Raw genomic sequence first — 20836 nt, 5'->3', positions numbered from 1 at the left:
GTGGGGTGCAGCTGGGAAGGTGCATTGGGAGGTCACGTTCAAGGCAACCTATTCTGACCAGAGGGGAGGTGGTAGTCTGCAGAGGTATCTCTGCTCCTTAAAAGATCTGGACAACCACAGGAGGGGCAGAAATGGGGCATGCTAACCGCATGGGATCCACCAGAGTGGTTTATATTTTACTTAGGGGGAAGGACTGGAGTTACCTATGCCCAGGACTTAGGAGCCCAGAGGGGAAAGCCGGCCCTTCCTGGTGGTGGGGTGACAGCGATCCTTGATACCCTCCTGGAGGCAGGAGAGTCTTTGACCAGAAGTAGCCTGCCAGATGGGAAGGGGGTCCCAACCGCAGGTGTGGGAGGACTGCAGTGACCTGCTCTGCTGCGGATGGACAAGGATCCCGAAGGCATGGAGCAGGGTGCTCGCCAAAAGAACAACAACACCGAAACCTCTGTCCACCCCTCCACCTTCCGGGCTCCCGCAGCCTCAGGTCAGCCCGGAGGCTGGGACTGAGGCCAGGGCAGTCCGCTCCTGTTCACCCGCACCAGCGGGTGAACCCGGGTCCAGCCACCACGCCCCCGCACCAGGTCCCCAGACCGGCTGTCTTTGGCCATCGAGTCAGAGACCCTGGGGCCCCTCTGCCTCCTTCCCCCTAGGAATCTACGGGTCCTCGCGGATCCTCGGGCAACGGGTGGCCGAGGTGAGGACCGCGGGACAGAGACTGAGTGCGCTCCAGCCCTGCACCTGCCAAGGGGGCAGAGGCGGCGTCGGCAGCGACCCCGGGGCGGCGCCTCTTTTGTCCTCCCGCCGCCGCGGCCCGGGCCGACCGGGCTGGGGGCGGGGGGCGGGGGGCGGGCCCTGGGCTCACGTGCTCGCCGCGCCGCTCTTAACCCGGCCCCGCCGCCCCGCCGGGATGGCCGCGGCCGGAGCGCGCTGAGCCGGCGCCTCCCTGCCGCCCCCGCCCTGCGGACCCCCGCCGCCCGCTCGCGCCCCCGCCCGCCGGCCGCCGGCACCTCCCGCCCCCGGCCCGCCTCCCGCCCTCCGCCGCGCCGCTGGCAGCCGCAGCCCCCGGAGCCGGAGGATTATGAGCGAACCATGAGGCGGCTGCGGGGCCGGGCGATCGCGGCTCTGCTGCTGCTGCTGCCGCTGCTCCCCGCGCCGGGTAAGTGACCCCAACCCTGCCGGGTACCCCCGCCCGGCCCCCGCCCCCGACTTTGCAGTGGTTTCTGCTGCAGCCACATTTCCTGCAGTGCTCCGGGTGACAGCCGATCCAGAGCGCGGGAGGGTGGGGGAGCGGGAGAGGAGGGAAGGTGCGTCCACCCACCTGTCCCGATCTGGCCGGCCTCACCGCGGCCATTCCCCTGCCGCTGGCCGGCCGACTCTGCAGGTCTCTGCAGGTTTTGGGGAGGGGGGGGCAGTCGTGACGGTTGGGCAGGATGAAGCTCCTGGTCCCCTCCCCTTGGGGCTCTTCCCCTGCAGAGTAGCCAGATCCTCCCACCCGATCTCACCAGGGCTTTAAGGGCCACGCCAGATTGGGGGCAAGGGTGTACCCACCCAAGTCTCCTGCCCCGTGGAGGGCATCTGCCTGCAGCTATGGCCTTGTCTCTTCAGGTCTTGGGGCCCAGGATCCTGTCGGAGCTCTGCGCTGGAGGGGCTCACCCCAGGTGGGAGCTGTAGAAGCACCCGAGGTCACAGAGCCCAGCCGTCTGGTAGGGGAGAGCTCCGGGGGAGAGGTCCGAAAGCAGCAGCTGGATACCAGGGTCCGCCAGGAGCCCCCTGGGGGCCCGGTGAGTGGGGCTGGTGGTGAGGGAAGGGGGCTGAAGCAGGCCTCAGAACCCAAGGGAGGCAGCTGGGTAGCCTGGGCTTGAGTGCCACCTCAGCAGCTGACCCCAGCAGCTTCCCCTTCTGTACAATGGGCTGTCGCTGTGCTGGAACCTACCAGTGGGGAGCACTGAGCCTGCCCAGCTCCTGGTCCCCTTCTATCATTGTGGAGACCCCCTGCTGTCAGCGCTCAGGGACACTGGCTCACCCAGGCCTCAGTTCTGCCAGGGGCCAGCCTTCCGCCAGCACCCCCTCCCTGCCCCATCTAGCCGTTCTGCTTAAAATGGGGCAGAGCAGTGGGGCCAGGGAGAAGCTGCTCAGTGCCCAGCCGGGGACTCTGACTCCCAGGTGCTTGCTGGGCTTTCTTAGAACAACTTAGTATTTGCTCCTGCCTCAGTTTCCTGCTGTGCACAGACAAGCTTGTTCTGCTTTCTGTCCTGGCTGAAGGTGGGGCTTTGGAAAATGGTTGGAGGACCTAAGCTCAGCCACCAATATCAGCTCTACCTGCCCCCTGTCCCTTTCAGCTGCCAGGCCCTTCCTGCCTCCCAGAGGAAGGTTAGGAATGAAAGAGATTAATTGCAATTAATAATTAATTAATATCATGTGAATAATAATCATCCAGATGGAATATTCATTCAGCATGCCTCAGCTCTCCAGGACCTTGCTGCTGAAAGTTAGCCAGGCCAGTGGGGGTGCAGAGGGCTGGTTGATGAAGGCCCAGCAGAAACGGGGGTGACCGGGAGAGACTCAGAGGAGGGGCACAACAAAGTCTGGGAAGTTTTGGCAGCTGCGAGTGGTGGGAGGTAAACTGGGCTGGGCAGAGGGAGGAAGGAGGGAAACGGAGGCTAACATTACAGACATCTGTCAGACTGGCATCTGGCCCTGCCTAATGTACTTGGTTAAAAGCCCTTAAGGGGGAGGGGATGTGGGGTGGTGCAGGGTGGGGAGTACTGCGAAATGGAGTGGAGCAGGAAGGGAACATGCATAATAGATGCACCACCACTCAGGGCAGTGGTGAGAGGAGGGGAGAGGAGGGGGCTGATGGTCCTGAGCTGGCGGGCGGCTGAGCCAGGGGAGAGACCAGCTTCGGGGGCACCGGCCCAGGCTCCCCAGGAGCAGGTGGAGTGGCATAAGGATGGTCCTCACAACCAGGATGCGGTGTCCCGGCTGCAGTTTGGTCTAGTCTGGCTTTTCTGTGAACTGCGCACCCCACGGCTGTCTTGGTAGTCCCTGCCTGATGGCTGGGACTCTGGTTTGTACAGGTTGGGGGAAAAGTGATGACACCTTGGGTCAGGGGGCAGAGATGAGGGGAGTCACAGAGCCTGGTAGGAATGAAAGTGGGGAATCCACGTGGGCGGCGGCTTCTTCAGCCCGGTCCTTTTTGGAGATGGGAAGCGGTGTGGGCAGAGGCGCCTGTGGCCTGAGGGAGATCAGGATGCTGCAGAGGCACTGGATGGGTGGGGTGTCTCCTTGGGTGTTGTTCTGCTGGGTGAGTGGGTGGCATGTGTGCCTGGGTGGCAGATACATGAGTGACCAAGTCTGAATACACCTCAGAGGTGTCTGAGGGTGGAAGTGGAGAGTCCTGTGGGTCGGTGGGCAGTGGTGTCTCCAGCAGGGGTCTCTCTGGAACTGAGACTTCCCTGGTGTTGCCTCCACAGGACTTACTTAGGGCCTTGCCTTATCCCTGCCTCATTTCCCTTCAAGAGGGCTGCCAAGGCTGTGGGCTTCTCTGGGCCAGGCCTTCTGCTGAGCTTAGTATGCACATCATTTAAGTCTTGCAGCTCTCAGAGCCAGGTAACTTCTGTCTGCTCCATTTTGCAGATGAACAGACTCAGGCTCAGAGAGGTTAAGTAACTTACCCCAAGTCAACCAGATCTTAAGTAGTGGAGCTGGGGTCATTTTCTCTAAGACTAGGGCTCCTACACTGCCTCCGGGGCTCTCTGGATTTGGGTCAAGGAGCACTTCCCCAACCCCACTGAGAGCAAGAAGGATGGAAGAAGGTCAAAGGAGACAAAATGACCTGTCTAGGTTTTCCCCTGACCTTCAACCTCCCCTTTGGCCATCTGTCCTCAGGGTTGAGGCGCTTCTGACCCCCGAACTTCAGGGACTCAGTGTGGAGTCAGGACAGCCTTGAGCCCAAGCCCAGCAGGAAGCTCCTACATCTACGATGCTTGGGTTTTGTCCCGAGTTATTACCCTGGTGTGGACTTCCAGTTGAGCAGTGTTGAGTCAGCAGCGAGATCTCTGGCCATGTGGGCAGCTGGGGGCACGTGCTGCCTGGCAGGCTGGGTGGGGAACCTTGGGCACTGACCTGCCCTGGTGTTGGGCTGGTCAGCTCACCTTTCTGAGCCCCAGATGGATGAAGAGATCATAAGTCTCGGCTTCTCTTACCACCAGGAGGCGGCTATGGGAAAGGGCTTGGTTGTTGGGGATCCCTGGCTTGGCAGGGTTGGGCATGGGACTGGCACAGGGGAAAGGGAAGGTGACCAGGAAAGAATCAGATGGTAGAGAGATCACAATTTGCCAGTCCCTTAGGGCAGGTACACTTGTGCCTTTACATGTATGACTTTATTTAATCCTCATACCAATTCCAGGAGGTGGGACCATTATTCCCATTTCACAGATGGGGAAAACAGGCAAAGAGAGGGGATGTAACTCTCAGGTCACATCAGTAGCTGAGTCAAGTTTGATATCCACCCAGCAGCTCGGGAGACTGAGGCAAAAGGATTGCGAGTTCAAAGCCAGCCTCATCAAAAGCAAGGTGCTAAGCAACTCAGCGAGACCCTAAATAAAATCCAAAATAGGGCTGGGGATGTGGCTCAGTGATCGAGTGAGCTCAATTCTCCAGTATCCCCACTGAAAAAAATAAATTAATTAATAAAAGATTGATATTCAGCTGGGTGCAGTGACCCATGCCTATAATCCCAGGGACTTTGGAGGCCCAGGCAGGAGGAAGGCAAGTTTGAGACCAGCCTGGGCAACTTAGTGAGAACCTATTTCAAGATAAAAAGTAAAAAGGGTGCTGGGTACTGTGGCGCACACCTGTAATCCCAGTGACGCATGAAGCTGAGGCAGGAGGATTGCAAGTCCAAGACCAACCTCAGCAAGTTAGCAAGGTCCTAAGAACTTAGCAAAATAAAATAGAAACATAAAAAAGAGCCAGGGATGTGGTTCAGTGGGGATGTGGCTCAGTGTGACCCTGGGTTCAATCCCAGGACCAAAGAAATTAAATAAATAGATAAATAAAACAGGCCGGGGCTGTAGCTGAGTGGTAGAGCACCCTTGGGTTCAATCCCCAGTATTAAAGAGAGAAAGGAAAAGTGGCTCTCAGCCAGTGCCCTGCCCACCTCACTCAGGGCTGTAGAGAAGAGGGACATGAGGGACCCTTTGCCTTCCCTTTGTCCTCAACGCCTCACTTCTGTCCAGTTTGTATGCAGGTTGGACCTGCAACCCAGAGAAGTGGGTTCAGAAATGTCTGGTCACAAGCAGTCCCTGGCTAAGGGGTGAGGCAGGAGGATAAGAGGTCCACAGTGTACAGTCAGACTGGTTGTTGACTGCACAAGTCACCCAAGCAAAGTTTAAGAGAGCTGAATGAAGTCCTTGGACTCAAGAGGCTGCATGTGTCCTGAGGGTCACCTTTCTCTGATTGACACGAAGCTGCTATGAGGGTTATGCCTGGCCATGGGGAAACCCAGAATCCCCTGGAGGGAAGCCAACAGGGTCCTGAGTGGAGGGTCGCAGGCCTGGGAGACAGTGCTCACATGAGTCAGCTCAGGCGGGGGCCTCATCACTGAGCTGAGCCTGGTGAGTGCTGCCCAGAGCAGCAGTTTACCGGAAATGCTGCCCCAGAAGTCCTGCGCAGGAAGCCTCTCGCTTTCTCGCTGCATAGAGGTGGAGGCAACTGAGTGAGGCGCAGCCCCCACCCAGATGGGTGTCCCAGGCAGCAGCCCAGAGTGCCACCCGCTGGTGCCAAGGCTACTCTGTGGTCTGTGTGGCCAGCGTTGCAGATTTGTCCTGGAGCTTGCAGGCAGGAGGGGACTCCTGGCCAGGGGCTGGTGACTGAAAGCCAGGGCCAGGACCCTTTGGACCCAGCTTGTGCCCAGGGGCCACACACTGAGGCCCACGGGAGGGACTGTGGTCTGAAGGCTGCTCACTGTGGCTTTGGAGCGAGAGAGCCTTAGTGCAGGTCCTGCGCCACCATTTCCAACTGTGTTCTGAGAAGCCCCCCGACTTTCAAGACCCGCCTTCCTCCTCCGTAAAATGGGGAGGACGACCGTCTCCCTCCTGGGGCTGCTGCGGGAACTAGAGATGATGTGAGTCAGGTGTCCAGCCTGGGATCCGGCCAGGGCCATGGCCCAAGTCCCCAACATCCCTGAGTGGGCAGGCTTCTGGGTACTTTGTCCTGACCTGAGGGATGGGCATCGGGAACGGGAGCCGGGGCATTTGGGGGTCAGGTACCAGGTAGGGCTCCGGAGGAGCATCTCAAGTCCTCCCCAGCCAGACTCCAGCCTGTGGGGCTTGACCTCACCCAAGTACCCCTCCTGGCTGCCTAGAGGAACCCAGCTGTCCAGCACCTTTCCCTAGAGGGACTGACCTTGTGAGGAGGTGACTCTGTTTTCCAAAATTTAGGTCGAATCTCATCATCAGAGATGTGTCCGACTGGACTGCTCTCATTGTCTGGGGATGCCCTGGCCCTGTCGATAAATAGCTCATGAGCACCTGGATGGGGACCCTGAGGGGAGTCAGCGGGCTGTGCGTAAGGGCGTCTTCCAGCCAGGACACGCCCCCAGGTGGGGCCCCTGCCTCTCTGGCCCCGCCCCCACGTGCAGCCACCGTGAGGTGGTGGTGTCTCCAAGCCCAGTGGGCTGCAGGGGATTCCAGGAAGATGTCCTCAGGTGGGCGACGCCTCACAGATGCATCCGACGCCCGGATCTGGAGCCTGACCCTGCCTAAGGGGATCTTTGATTCAGGCACCCAGACCCCTTTCAGCTGGAATATTTTATACATCCTCTCTGGTTTATCATTGCTCATCTTCACGCTGACAGCACATTGAGCAGGACGGCCACTTCCTCCTCCCGGCAGCCCCCTTTTACGGATGGGGAAACTGAGGCCGAGGATCAAGCATCTCACCCAGGCCTCCTGCTGCTTCCATTCCGTGGGAGTGCTGAGCCCTTGCTCTGAGGGATTAAAGGTGACCCACACGAAACGGTGAATTAGTTATTGAAACAAAGCGAAAACACACCGAGAACTGCATGCAGCTGGCATGGTGTCTGAACCTATGGTCCCAGCATTCTGGAGACAAGGCAGGTGACTCGCTTGAGCCTAGGAGGAGTTCAAGGCCAGCCTGGACAACCTAGTGAGATCCTGGGCGAAAAAAAGTGTGCATATATATATAAACTGTTTGCTTAAAGGCCCAGAGGGCAAGGGCAAGGGAGTGCCGGGGTGCCGAGTCTGGTATAGGTTGAGGGCACAGACTCTGCAGATGAGGGTGGGGAGGCTGTGGGGAAGAGAGGTGCGTTGGGGGCTCTGGGGGCTGTTGAAGGGCAGAGCCTGCCTGCAGGTTCTAGGGAGCAGGGTCTGCCGTTCAAATTCTCTAGGGTGCTTGGGAATCCTAAAGAGCTTTGGGCTCCCCTTTCCCAAGGACAAGATTCTGGAGGTCTGAGGCTGAGGCCAGTGTCTGTGATTCGGGGACAGGGAACTCCAGCAGAATCCTCGCCTCTTTCTCTCTACACCCCAAATGTGGTTGGGCCCCACACGCAGCTCAGAGAGAATGAGGTATAAACCCCCCGAAGCAGGTGCCTGGGAAGTGGGGGACCAGTAAAAGGGAGGCCCTGGTAGCGGGTGGGTAGTCACCCCACCAGGCGTCCGTCCTGCCAGCTGCAATCGCCGAGGCAACCTCCAGCCCAAGGGTGAGACTTGGCCCAACACCTCCCCAGACATGACCCTGGGCCTGTCACCTCCAAGTGTCCCTCGCTGAACTTCAGTCCAGCATCTGTAAAATGAGGTCCAGACAGCCTGGGTGGGTGGAGATCTAATGAGCTGGAGTACATGAGGGCACAGTGGCCAGGGAAGCAAGGGGCAAGTGCAGGGCACAGAGCTGGGCCCTGCCGTGCTGAGTAGCGCTGAGCTGGTTACTGAGGTGGGGGTGTCTGGGTGACTGGTGCGACCTCGAGACTGGAAAGCCTCCAGGGACTGGGGGACGATAGAATGAGGCCAGGGGCAGGACAGGGGCGTGAGACAGGCCCAGGCCAGGAGACAGTTGGACTTTGATAGAACATTGGCCTGAAAAGCTTGACTGGTGGGTCAAGGGGCTCTGGTGTCTGAGATGCAGAGGTCCTGGGTCTGAGGGGGCCCTGCCTGATCTAGCTCTTCCTTCAGACAGAGGGCAGAACTACATCCTCCAAATATGCCTGGGTGTCTGGTCTCTCTCCTCTTTCTTCCACCACTTTTGGCAGCTCCGTAACCTGCCTCCGACCTGCGTTGGGTCAGGACCAGCCTCGGAGCTGCCTACACTGTCCCCTGGTCTTCTCTGACCTGAGTCCTGTGGCCTGCTGAGGAAGGGGCACCTACTCCCACAGTTCAGCCTCACTGGCTACAAGAGGTCGGGGCAGAAAGGACTCTGCAGTCTCAGGCACTACACCCCCGTCAGTCTTGGGCGTGCCCCAGCATGGGGACCAGCCCTGGCCTCCACAGAGAGAGCGAGCCAGCTAGGTTAGCCTGCTGACTTGCCAAGTAAGGAAGGTTCTGTAAGTGCCAGAATCCTCCAGGCCCAGGATGACCTCCCACAACAATGTCAACCTCTCAGCCTCTAAAGTGGCCACATCCTTAACCATTCTTAGTGAGAAAATCTGAAATTCAGAGAAGTTGCTAGATCCCTGCTGCACATCCTGAGAGAATCGTCAAGAAGCCGGGGCCAGGTGCTTCTCTGGGCTGGTGAGGGGAGTCAGTGGGGGACAAGCAGAACAAGCAGGCTCAGTCCTGAGGGGAGGGGAGGGTGGAGATGGTCCAGGAAGGGCTGGAAAGGGGCAGGGAAAGAACCAGGCCTGGCCCAGAGGGAGGGGAGAGCAAGGAGGCCCCAGGCAGGGCTGGGGAGAAAAGCGGCGACTCCGTGTCCTTGGCTTTCTATTTCAAGTCTGATCGATGTTCTAGGGGCACAGAATGGGACTTGGAGCCTTGGTCAGTCTGGGATGGGCAGAGTCGGTGTCCTTGGGGCTCCAAGGTCTGCCTGCCCAGCCTCGGGCCCTTCACCCCACCTTGCTGTCTCTCCCAGGCTTTCCCATGGGCCCTGGGCCACCTTCCATCTTTCTTCACCTTCGGGGTGGGTAGGCCCTGGCTACGGACGCCCTATCTAATGGACGCCTAGCTCCATCACTTCTTAGCTGTGTGACCGCCGGCAAGTTCATCTGTGCCTCAGTTTCCCCATCAGTCCGGTGGGAATGACAGTAGTATCTGTCCTACAGGGTGGTAGTGAAGATGGAATGATGGTCATGCTTAGAAAAGACTCGGACCCCGCCTGGTGCATAAGAAGCACCAGGATTAGTCATGGTCAGGTGGTTGAGGCAGTGGGACGAGGCAGCGGGACCAGGCAGCGGGACCAGGCAGCGGGCTATGGAATTTCATGACAGCGATGTCAGGGATCCCGTTTTTCCTGCAACCTGCTCCCCTATCATGAGAGCCAGGCAGGAAACAAAAGCTGCCCATCCTCAGGGCAGAGTGCTGTGACCCTCACCTTGGTATCTGGAGCTCGGTTTTCTTCAACAGACAGGCAGAAAGGAGGCTCCGGCTCCTGAATCCTCCAGCCTTTCCTCTGCCTCCAGATCTTTCCTAGGACCTGAGGCCATACACTCCAGTTTGGGCTGGGGTGGGAGCCTCCAGACACATCCCTAGGGTGACTGTGACTCAGGGCCCAAGAAGGCTGACACCCCTGGGCTTAGGCTCTCCTGCTCTTCTTCTCTTGGAGTGACTTTCCCTCCAGGATCTGAAGCCTCCTAACCCTCACAGCAGCCGGTGCCCAGGCCCGGGAGGGCAGCCATCTTGCTCAGGCCTGGTACGTTGCCATGGCAACCTGGAGCCTCCCAGCCCCACTGCCTAGGCCCCTCTGAAAAATTTATCAGGAAAACTTCCGTGTTTAAAAATTAACCATGGGATTGAAATATTAAAGATGAGCTGCTTTGGGCAAGGCAGAGGGCAATGGATTTGGGGATAGAGGAGCCAAGTCCTTACCTCCTGCCAGAACGGCACCTGCTCCTTGCCCAGCATCCGGGGCACAGTGATCAGTTCCTTCCACTCCGCCCAGGTCTGCACAGTCCAAGCCTTCCCGTGTGAACGGGGGCTGGGGCAGGACGCAAAGGGCCCGCTTCCCTCTTCCCTTTTCCTGCTTGCCCCTCCACGAGAACTCTTCTCCCTTTCCATGTTGCTTCTGGGGACCTTCCCTCTATTCCACCTGAGGTTGGGGTGGCCCTACCAACAGCAGGGAGCACCCTGGACGAGGCCATGGGCAGGCTGAGTGACTCCTACCCGCTGTCCCTGCTGCTCCAGGAGACAGACCCTAGGAGTTCAGCCCAGAGGCCGAGGGTGGGGCTGGCCATGCCCAGGGACGAGCACCCTGCCCCTGCCCCCCAGGAAGGCAACAGGGTCTTGGAGGAAGAGGATCTTGAGCAAAGCATCTTCCCAAAGAGGGGTCCCCTCAGATGCTGGGGCCAGGCCGCCCCCCAGGCTCCCTCCTGGGGCTCTTGACTCCTGCCTTCCGGCCTCCTTGGGCTGACTCTTCTTTGCCCTTCCCCACACCAGCCTGTCCATCTGGCCCAGGTGAGTTTCGTCATCCCAGCCTTCAACTCCAACTTCACCCTGGACCTGGAGCTGAACCAGTGAGTGTGGCCTTGAGCCCAGGAGGACGGGCAGCGGGCGGGTGGGCAGCACGTGCCTGGGCGGGGATGCTTGTGCCAGGCGGAGGGTGGCGTGGGATCCTGAGCTGGGTTAGGCCCCAAGCCTGACCCCCACCTCACCAACGACCCCCTCCTTCCTTCTGCCATCTGTCTGTTGTTTCAGTCACCTCCTCTCCTCGCAATACGTAGAGCGCCACTTCAGCAGGGAGGGGACAACCCAGCACAGCACTGTGAGTGCCTTTGGGAGGTAACGGGGCGGTGGGGTAGAGGGGCTGTTTCCGCGGGCAAAGGTGCAGGATGAGGCTTGTGGCGTAGCTCCATGGTAAAGTGCTTGCCTGGTGTGCACGAGGCCCTGGGTTCAGTCCCCAGCACTGGAAAAGAGAAAGACGAAGGGACAGGTGGCTGGTGGAAGGGAGGTCAGGGGGATACTCAGGAGGCCCGACCCCTCAAGATCCCCGCCTTGTGTGGGGCATACAGGGGCCCTCATTGGGCCCTGCTAGCTACGTCCCTAGACTGTCCTGGGAGCAGGCAGTGGAGGAAACGCCCCCCTCTTGCCCTGGGATTCCCGGCCGCCTGCCACACCAGGGTCCCAGCCCTGGAGGCCCTGGAGCCTGAACAAAGATGAATGAGGATCTAAAAATAGCCTCCCCCCCCCCAGCCTTTTCAGTAACTGGAGCACAAGTAATTCTGCAGGAAGCGGAGTTGGGGGAGGGGGGTGCTGCTGGTCCCCTGACCCATGAGCCTGGCCAGGAGAACCCATGCGGCTTTCAGTTCCTCAGCCACAGACCACACGTCCAGGTGTGGGCCACAGTCAGTGTGCAAGGAGTGTGTGGGTTGGGGTGAGCCCATAGCAGTCATCCAATTAAATGAGATAATATACGGTTAGTGCTTAGAAGAGGGTCCGACACACAGCAGGTGCTACATATTATTAGAATAATATTAGATATTATTCTCAAAGGAGTCTGTGACCAACAAATGGCTAAGAACCACTGCTGTGGTCCGATGTCCTCATTTTATCGGGGAGGTGAACTTGGCACAGAGAGGGTTAGCAATTAGCCAGTTAAGACCACCAGCAGCATAGAACCAGACTCCAGAGCCCCAGGTATACCTGGGACTCCAGTCACCTGCATACAGGGCAGCTTTCTGTGCTCCCCCACCATCCTGCTGCCCCAGTGCCAGGGTGGGGTATGCATTCTGCTTACTGATCTGTCTCTCCCCCAGGGGGCTGGAGACCACTGCTACTACCAGGGAAAACTGCGGGGCAACCCACAATCCTTTGCGGCCAATCTCCACCTGCCGGGGGCCTGCAGTGAGTACTGGGAGAGCTGGGTAGCAGGGAGAGCCTCCTGCCCAGCCTGGGATGGTGGGCATCTGTGCTCTCTCTCACAGTGGGGTCTTCTCTGATGGGAACTTGACTTACATCGTGGAACCCCAAGAGATGGCTGGGCCCTTGGGGAGCCCCCCAGGTAAGCCCTGCACAGACCCTCCACCACCCCTTCCGATGGCCATGCGGTGATCGTCCCACAGCCATCTCGGCTTCCTCCTCCTCCCTCAGTAACCTCAGACTCACTGCCCTCCTCAGTGACCTCAGCTCTGGTTCCCTTGCCCTGTGTCCCCAGCTCCAATGTCCCCCTCTGTCCCCCAAATGACCTCCAGTTGGGCTCCAGTGTCCTTTGCCCCATGTCTCTCAGGGCACCCCCAGGTCTTGACCCCGGAATCTGAGCATCTGGGAGATCAGATCCGATATGGGAGCTCTGGCCAGTTCTGGGTCACTCTAGGTTGCCATGAGGGGAAGGCCTGGAGCTGTCCCCCCATGGGCCCAGAGCATACCTGGTTGGCTCCCCAAGAACTAATCCCCCCTCATTGCAGGGACCCCTTCCCCACCTCATTTACCGGACCCCTCTTCTCTCAGCCCCCCTCGGATGCAGGGAACCAGGTAAGGGAGGGAAAGTGGGGCTGGGGGGTGGGCGGGCCGTGCCCCCCTCACCTGCCCCTCCCCACAGGCTGCCTGTTTGCTGCCCCTGCCCGTTCTGCTCCTCCAAACCGGCCAAGGCTGAGAAGGAAAAGGCAGGTACGGGGCCCGCTCAGACCTCGGGCTGCAGAGACATCAGGCTGTGGTCCAGGGCAGGAACTCCCACCTATGGCCAGGGAGCTGTCTCTGGGAAGAGTCCCCAGCTCCTCCCTAACCCTGATGTCTATACAGGTCCCCATCTCGGGCAAGCAAAGGCTGCTGGCCCTCTGTCCCCATTCCCAGGCTGGGGAGGGATGGGATGCTCTACAGTGGAGGCTGGCACTGTCCCTAGCTGCAGTCCAGACACCCCACATACAGAGTCTGCCATGGCTTGGCCAGGAGGCCAGATGTGGAGGGACTGATTCCAAGTGCCCACCCACCCCCAGGTCCGCAGGGGCCACCCCACAGTGCACAGTGAGACCAAGTACGTGGAGCTGATTGTGATCAATGACCACCAGCTGGTAAGTTCCCAAGCCAGGGATGACACCTGGAGGAGGGGCTGGGAAGGAGCCTCACTCCCTCTTCCCTCCTCTTTGCAGTTCGAAGCAGCATGCGACAGTCGGTGGTCCTCACCAGCAACTTTGCCAAGTCCGTGGTGAACCTGGCGGATGTGGTGAGCCCTTCCTCTGTCTTCTCCACACCCCTCCCCGCATCCAGGGGTCACGTTCAGCCTCTGACCCCCACTTCCTGGAGGGACAGATTGAGGCCCTCCTCCGGCCCTGTCCCCCACTACCACTCCCACCGTCCAGCCCCCCTCTTCTTCTTCCCTCTGGGACCAGATATACAAGGAGCAGCTCAACACCCGCATTGTGCTGGTTGCCATGGAAACATGGGCAGATGGGGACAAGATCCAGGTGCAGGATGACCTCCTGGAAACCCTGGCCCGGCTCATGGTCTACCGGCGGGAGGGTTTTGCCTGAGCCCAGTGATGCCACCCACCCTCTTCTCGTGAGTCCCTCACCCCGTGCACCCGACCTGGGCTGGTTCTGTGGTGCTTAGGGTTCTTAACACCTGCCCTGTGGTGGGTGCTGTCCTCGGAGTCCCTGGGGAGTCTGAGGGCCAGGCTCACCTTGCCCTCGCCACTTGCCCAGCCACATGCAGATCCCCTGCATCTGAGGCTGGGCCCCTCTGCCTTAGTCCTGGGGGTCTTCATATGCCTCTGCCTCCCCATAGTCCTCTGTCCCTTTCAGACAGTCCCATTATCCCTTCTTCAGAGACCCAGAACCCTGATGGGGGGAAGCTTACAGGATCTTGCAACTAGAGGTGATCTAATAGGAGACTCTTACTTGACTTTCAGGCAAATGAGGCCAAAGAGGAGAGGGGCTTGCCTGCCTCCCCAAGGAAGGGACTGTAGTGTTCAGGGTCCCCCCAGGCCACCTCACACCCCAGGGAGCCACATAGGGAAGCCAGGACATCACCCTGACAACCCTTTCCTTCCAGGGGCAGGACCTTCCAGAGCACCAGCAGTGGTGCGGCCTACGTGGGGGGCATCTGCTCCCTGTCCCGGGGTGGGGGTGTGAACGAGGTGAGCAGGGAGGGGCCTGGCCAGGTGGGGCTGTGGGAGAGGGGATGCAAAGGCACAGGGTGCCTGTTGGGAAGATGGAGATATCTTTGTGCTCCATCTTCCCCACCCCTAGTATGGCAACATGGGGGCCATGCCGTGACCCTGGCCCAGACGCTGGGGCAGAACCTGGGCATGATGTGGAACAAACACAGGAGCTCAGCAGGTATCAACTCTTAACACCAAGTGATCCCACAGCCAGCTTCGCCCCACTCCCAGCATTTCTAGAAGTAAAGAGGGTGATAAGTGGGAGGGGGTGGTCTTCCGCCCTCCCTCATATCCTCCCGGCTCACCTCTCAGGGGACTGCAAGTGTCCTGACATCTGGCTGGGCTGCATCATGGAGGATACTGGGTGAGTTCTTGGGGATGAACTGGGGAGAGGGTCTTAAGGGGAATCCTGGAGTAAGCACTGGATATAATCTGGACCCCAAAAGCCCAGCTCACGGAACCACTTGGGATTCCAAGAAGCCCAGTTCACTGCGAACACTACTCGGAAGACGCAGATTCCCCCGCTGGGACACCAAATTAGCCAGACTGTAGTGCACGCGTTCGCCACTGGGCGCCGCCCGAGCGTCGTGTGGAAGCTCTGTCCCTCCTGAGCCTTCCAACCTTGCGCTCGCAGAATCCTGAGATTTCGCAGAGCTGGCGCGAGCCAAGTCCTCCACTCATTCCTTGATGGGCAGGCGGGAGGACTGTAGTGCGTTCCAGGGCAGATCCTTAACCGCTCCTCGATGGTGACCGAGACCTCGGTGTGCCGGCTCCTCAGATTTGACAAGGGAGAGAGGGCAGACTGGGGGGATCATTCAGCCGCACGGTCCCCTCACCCTCGCCCAGGTTCTACCCTGCCCCGCAAGTTCTCGCGCTGCAGCATCGATGAGTACAACCAGTTTTCTGCAGGAGGGAGGCGGGAGCTGCCTCTTCAACAAGCCCCTCAAGGTACCAGCCCCGGGGCGGGGAACGGGGGAGTCTGGCTTGGGCAAGTTCCCGGCCAGACTCCCGACACCCCCTCCCGGTCCAGCTTCTGGACCCCCCCGAGTGCGGAAACGGCTTCGTGGAAGCGGGGGAGGAATGTGACTGCGGCTCGGTGCAGGTGAGAGGCCCATGCGTGCTCCAGATGGGACCAGGGAAACGGGGTGGGCGCGAGGAGGAGTCGAAGTGGGGAGGATTAGGGCTTGCCCGCTTCCCTCCGCTACTCTCCGCGACCCGCAGGAATGCAACCGAGCCGGTGGCAACTGCTGCAAGAAATGCACCCTGACTCACGATGCTATGTGCAGCGACGGGCTCTGCTGTCGCCGCTGCAAGGTGAGGAGGACCAATCGGGGTGGGGCCGGGACGATGGAGGGACCATTGGACGCCTTTAGCTAAGAGGCGGGAGGGACTGGGGGTGTGGTTCCGTAGTAGTTCAGTGGTCCTGAGGTTTGGGACACGCACACACACGCACACACACACACACACACACACACACACACACACACACACACGCACGCACGCACGCACGCGCACGCGGGAGTTAGGGGGCGGAGCTGTTAAGGGCGGGGTCCATATATGGGCGGGACTAGGGGGCGAAAGAAGCGCCAATGAACGATTGGGGGCGGGGCGTTCGACCACCGCGGACTTGAAAGCCTGGTTCTGAGGGGTGGGATGGAGTGAGGGGTGAGGGCAGGGAAATAGGGACCCGCGGGGAAGAGGGTACGGCCCCCCGGAGAGGACGGCGCGGAGGTGTCTATAGCTCGGATATGCATCCCTTCTCTAGTACGAGCCGCGAGGTGTCTCCTGCCGAGAGGCGGTGAACGAATGCGACATCGCAGAGACCTGCACTGGGGACTCAAGCCAGGTCCGCCCGGCCAAGTCGTCCTGCAGAGCCCGGGGCAAGACAACCCCTGCCCCTATCGGTTTGGCTCAGTGACAGCTCTCCGCGCCCCTTCGCTTCGCAGCTGGCGACCCTAGCCGCTCATCAGCTCATTTCCTTATCAGAGAAAGGGGTTCTTCATGCCTCCTGGCTTTGTTCCTTCAATCAGTAAACCAGCATTTACAGTCTGGCTGGTATTTCCAGCGCCTGGCACAGAACCTAGTGTATGCTAGGGATCAGAGTGGATAATAATATTGGTTAACATCTATTAAGTGGTAATTATGTGCTAAGCATTTTTTTCTCAGAGATGGGTGGGTGTAGGAGACTGAGGGAGGCTGGAGAAGCCAGGGGACTTTTGAATCCACATGGTTAAATCCAGAGCCAGACAGAGCCCTTGTCCTTAAGGTACAAGAACCCTGTAACATGAGCCCCACCCCCAGTGGGGGGGCATCTGGCAAGCCTGTATTCCTCCCTGGGGTGTCTGCTCAGTCAACCCTCTCTCCACAGTGTCCCCCTAACTTGCACAAGCTGGATGGTTACTACTGTGATCATGAGCAGGTATGAGGGGAGGGGGCTCCTTCTGTTCTTGGCTCAATGCAATCTCTTGTCTCCACCTGCTTCCCCCAGTGTCTCCATCCCTTGTCTTGTTTGCTGCTCCCTCAGGGTCGCTGCTATGGAGGTCGCTGCAAAACTCGGGACCGACAGTGCCAGGCCCTTTGGGGCCATGGTAAGTCTGGCTGAGTGTGGAAGAGGGGACTCTGGAGGACCCAGAACAGAGAGGCTCCCCAGGATCTCAGGGAGCCAACTGGCCTGGAAATCAGACCAGAGTGTGGGAGGTACAGGCCTGAGGTCCTGGGGTAGATGGGGTGACACCTGGCATCATCTTCCTCCAGTGGCTGCTGATCGCTTCTGCTATGAGAAACTGAATGTGGAGGGGACAGAGCGTGGGAACTGTGGGCGCAAGGGGTCAGGCTGGGTCCAGTGCAATAAACAGTGAGTAGTCAAGGCACCTACTGAGCCTCCCCCGCTCTGGGAAGGAGGCAATATTCATGTTCTCCAAGGAGGAGCCTGAGGCCCAGCGAAAAGGGCAGAACAGAGTTCAGTAGTTGGTCTGGAACCAAACTTGGGCTCACTGTCTCCACCTGCCCCAACAGGGATGTGCTCTGTGGCTTCCTCCTCTGCGTCAACATCTCTGGAGCACCTCGGCTAGGGGACCTAGGGGGAGACATCAGCAGTGTTACCTTCTACCACCAGGGCAAGGAGCTGGACTGCAGGTGCTGGTTGGGACCATGGCTGGGGAAGGGGAGGTGGCAGCTCTGATGGGGCATAGGGCACAGGGACTGAAGCTGGCTGTATCATCTCCCAGGGGAGGTCATGTGCAGCTGGCTGATGGCTCAGACCTCAGCTATGTGGAGGATGGCACGGCCTGTGGGCCCAACATGTTGTGCCTGGACCACCGCTGCCTGCCAGCCTCTGCCTTCAACTTCAGCACCTGCCCAGGCAGTGGGGAGCGCCGGATCTGTTCCCATCACGGGGTGGGTGCCCTGAGGTCGGGGATGGTGGGAGATGCTTACACGAGGGGACGCATCTGCTCACCTCTGCCGGCCCCACCCCACCTCTAGGTCTGCAGTAACGAAGGGAAGTGCATCTGTCAGCCCGACTGGACAGGCAAAGACTGCAGTATCCACAACCCCCTGCCCACATCCCCACCCACTGGGGAGACAGAGAGATACAAAGGTGAGGCTGGAGCTGGCCAGGGAGGGTCTGTCTTTCCCATTCTCCATGCCTGTCCCTGCCAACCGAGCCCTGCCCTCCTCCCCAGGTCCCAGCGGCACCAACATCATCATTGGCTCCATCGCCGGGGCTGTCCTGGTTGCAGCCATCGTCCTGGGCGGCACGGGCTGGGGATTTAAGTAAGACACACACACACACACACACACACACACACACACACACACACACACACACACACCCTCGACCCCTGGTGTCCTCAGACTGTTGGAGCTGAGGGACTTCCCTGAGAGGTTACATAAACCAGAGCTCACCCGTCACCAGTTCAAGTCAGCCCACAGGGTCTTGTTTTACCATTAAAAACAATTGCTCACATTTAAAAACCAAGAGATTTCACACTTAACAATCCCAACTGCCAGCCTCTCAGAAAAATGTGAAGGTTGGCTGGGAATGGTGGTGCATGTTTGTAATTCCAGTGACTCAGGAGGCTAAGACAGGAGGATCTCAAGTTTGAGGCCAGCCTCAGCCACTGAGCAAGACCCTGTCTCAAAATTAAAAAAAAAAAAAAAATGGGGGTGGTGGTACTAGAGATGTAGCTCAGTGGTAGGACACCCCTGGCTCACTCCCTGATACTATAATACATATATACATATATATATACACACTATAATACATATATATACACTATAATACATATATTATATATATGTGTATATATATGTATATATATAACATATAATAATATATGTATGTATGTATGTTGGGCCACAGTGTGCCTCAGCACAGCCAGGGTGGAGCCTTGCAAGGCCTGCCTGTGCCAGGGTGTGTATCCCCTTGTCCCTAGTCCCCACTCAAACTAACAGCTCCTTGGGCATCTAAGTTTGGGGATATTGAGGGGGCTCAATATACCCTGAAGCCTAGGGTCAAATGGTGAGTTCAGGAATTGAACCCAGTACCCATCTTTGGTAGATCTCGGTATTGCTCCCTGGCCCTGGCCCTAGTTGCCCAGGCCTTGGAGACCCAGGCCCCTCTCTGGGTCAGGGAGCCTCACAGGAGCTGGAAGGCCCCTCCCTGCAGACGAGGGGAAGGTCAGACTCTTCTTTTCCTCTCTCTCTCTCCCTGTCTTGCCTTGGCTCCTGAAGAAACATCCGCAGAGGAAGGTACGACCCGACCCAGCAGGGGGCAGTGTGACGCCGGCCACGTCATCCCTCCCGCTGTCCTTGTCTCCTCCATCTCATTCGTGCCCTGGCATTCTGTTGACGGGGAGCTGGGGGCCGAGTCCCCCAGCCCTGCTGCAGCCTGGGATGAAAGTTCTCAGCCTGCCCCGCCCCTTCCTCTCGCCCACCCGTCCTCTGGTCCATCTTCTGCTGCCCTTCCTATGGGCCCACCACCTGGCCAGGTGGGCCCTGGAGCTGCACCCCCAGAAACCCTAGTTCCCTGGGAAGGGGTCCTCCTTTTGCGTCCCATCTGTTTTGTCTTCCATGTCACCGCTGTCTGACCTCCCACCAGACCCCCTCCTGGCCAGCCTGTGACTTGCTGCCTCCAGGGCCCAGCACTGACTCCCCAGGCCCCAGCTGGAGGGCTCTCCCTCTGGGCCCTGCCTCATACCCTCCCCTGATGCCCCCTCTCCGTTCCAGGTCCGGAGGGGCCTAAGTGCCACCCGCCTCCCTCCGAGCCTGGCACCCACCGTCTCGGCCCTGAACCACGAGGCTGCCCCCACCCAGCCACAGAGGGAGGCACCGTGCAAATGTCTTCCAGGTCCAAACCCTTCAACTCCTGGCTCCCCAGGGGCTTGGAGGGGGGGCTGTGGCCCTGCCCTTCGTACCACCAGGGTGGACCAGGCCTGGAGGGCATTTCCTTCACGGTCCCACCCCACCTCATGCGGCTTTGGCCTTGCACACCAACTCTCCCTGTGAATGTAGCTCCCATCATCACAGATCGCCACGGCTCAAGCGGGGGCCTGGGGTGGTGCCCCAGCGGGGGCAGGCAGCCACCAGCGGACACGGCCTGGGATGGCCCCTCTTCAAAACTAGACAGCTGGTACCAGGGACTTAGCTCTCTAGGACCCAGGGGGAGGCGGCTGACAGCCACACTGGTTATTTATTTATTTTTTTTAATTGAATCTTAACTAATGAATGTAAACTTGGGGGTGCTGGGGCCAGGGCAGTTGTAGGGATATTTTGACATTTACAGGAGGGTCTGGAGGAACTGAGGTACGGTCATCCCCGGGCCCTCCCTTGGGATGCTCACACCTGGAATCCTGTCACTGAACCCAATGGTTGGACATCCCAGCTCGCCCTGCCCCCAACCCCAGCCTTGAGGAGCTCAGAAGTATGTGTGCTGATCTCAAACCAAAGCTGCCTGTCCCGTGCCCAAGGCTAGGTTGTGGGTACGGTGACCACATGTCCCAGATTGTCTTCAATTCCAAAACAACCATCTGGTTCCTGCCTGGACACATGTACTTGTGGGGGCAGGGGATCCAGAAAATATAGTCCCTGAAATAAAATAGCACCTTCCTCTTTCAATAAGGGTGATTCTGGGGCTGACTCAGGGTTTAGGTGCCCCCTGATGGGGCCTGGCAGTCCCAGGCCAGGCCATCTTCCCAGGGAGGGCTCTCTAGGTAGGTAGGGCCAGCGGTGTCCCGGGGCCTGGAGGGGTAGTGCCTATGAGGGATAAGAGAAGATTAGGAAAGGGCAGGTCTCGTGGACGATCCTAAGTTTCTAGAAAAGTTCTCAAGGCCCCATCAAACTCTTTCTACCCCTCTACCCCTTCCAAGGCTGAGTAGTAAGTTTACAGATGTGTCCCCATCTGTTCTCCTCTGACTCCTGCTGTGGCCATGCCTGAGAGCAAGACTAAGGCCTGCAGCTCTCCTCAGCCTCCCTACAAACAGGCCAGCCCACCGCCTCCCTCATGGCTTCACTTGAAGTGCAGGAGCTCTGGCTCCATGACCCTAAAAGCAATGAGGACAGGCCTACCTTATGGATG

The 20836-nt window shown here is 58.9% G+C and overlaps 1 protein-coding gene across 1 annotated transcript; it reads left to right on the top strand.

Annotated features, from left to right (window-relative positions):
* Positions 1-879: 879 nt before the first annotated feature.
* Positions 880-19181, top strand: ADAM11 (ADAM metallopeptidase domain 11). The gene is given in 34 exon segments (XM_079133324.1): positions 880-1156; positions 1606-1781; positions 10605-10681; positions 10863-10929; positions 11921-11983; positions 11985-12028; positions 12089-12152; positions 12154-12165; positions 12569-12635; positions 12703-12770; positions 13097-13171; positions 13250-13255; positions 13258-13323; positions 13490-13621; positions 13623-13649; positions 13651-13658; positions 14151-14235; positions 14348-14366; positions 14369-14437; positions 14572-14623; positions 15106-15112; positions 15114-15158; positions 15160-15207; positions 15290-15361; positions 15481-15573; positions 16025-16105; positions 16628-16678; positions 16784-16847; positions 17014-17113; positions 17275-17394; positions 17487-17655; positions 17743-17857; positions 17943-18033; positions 18994-19181. Coding segments are annotated over 34 exon segments (2349 nt in total). The 5' UTR covers positions 880-1089; the 3' UTR covers positions 19043-19181.
* Positions 19182-20836: the final 1655 nt, after the last annotated feature.

Source organism: Sciurus vulgaris (assembly GCF_902686455.1).
Source record: "Sciurus vulgaris genome assembly, chromosome: 3".
NCBI lineage: Eukaryota > Metazoa > Chordata > Mammalia > Rodentia > Sciuridae > Sciurus > Sciurus vulgaris.
This window is presented reverse-complemented; position numbering and strand designations above follow the sequence as displayed.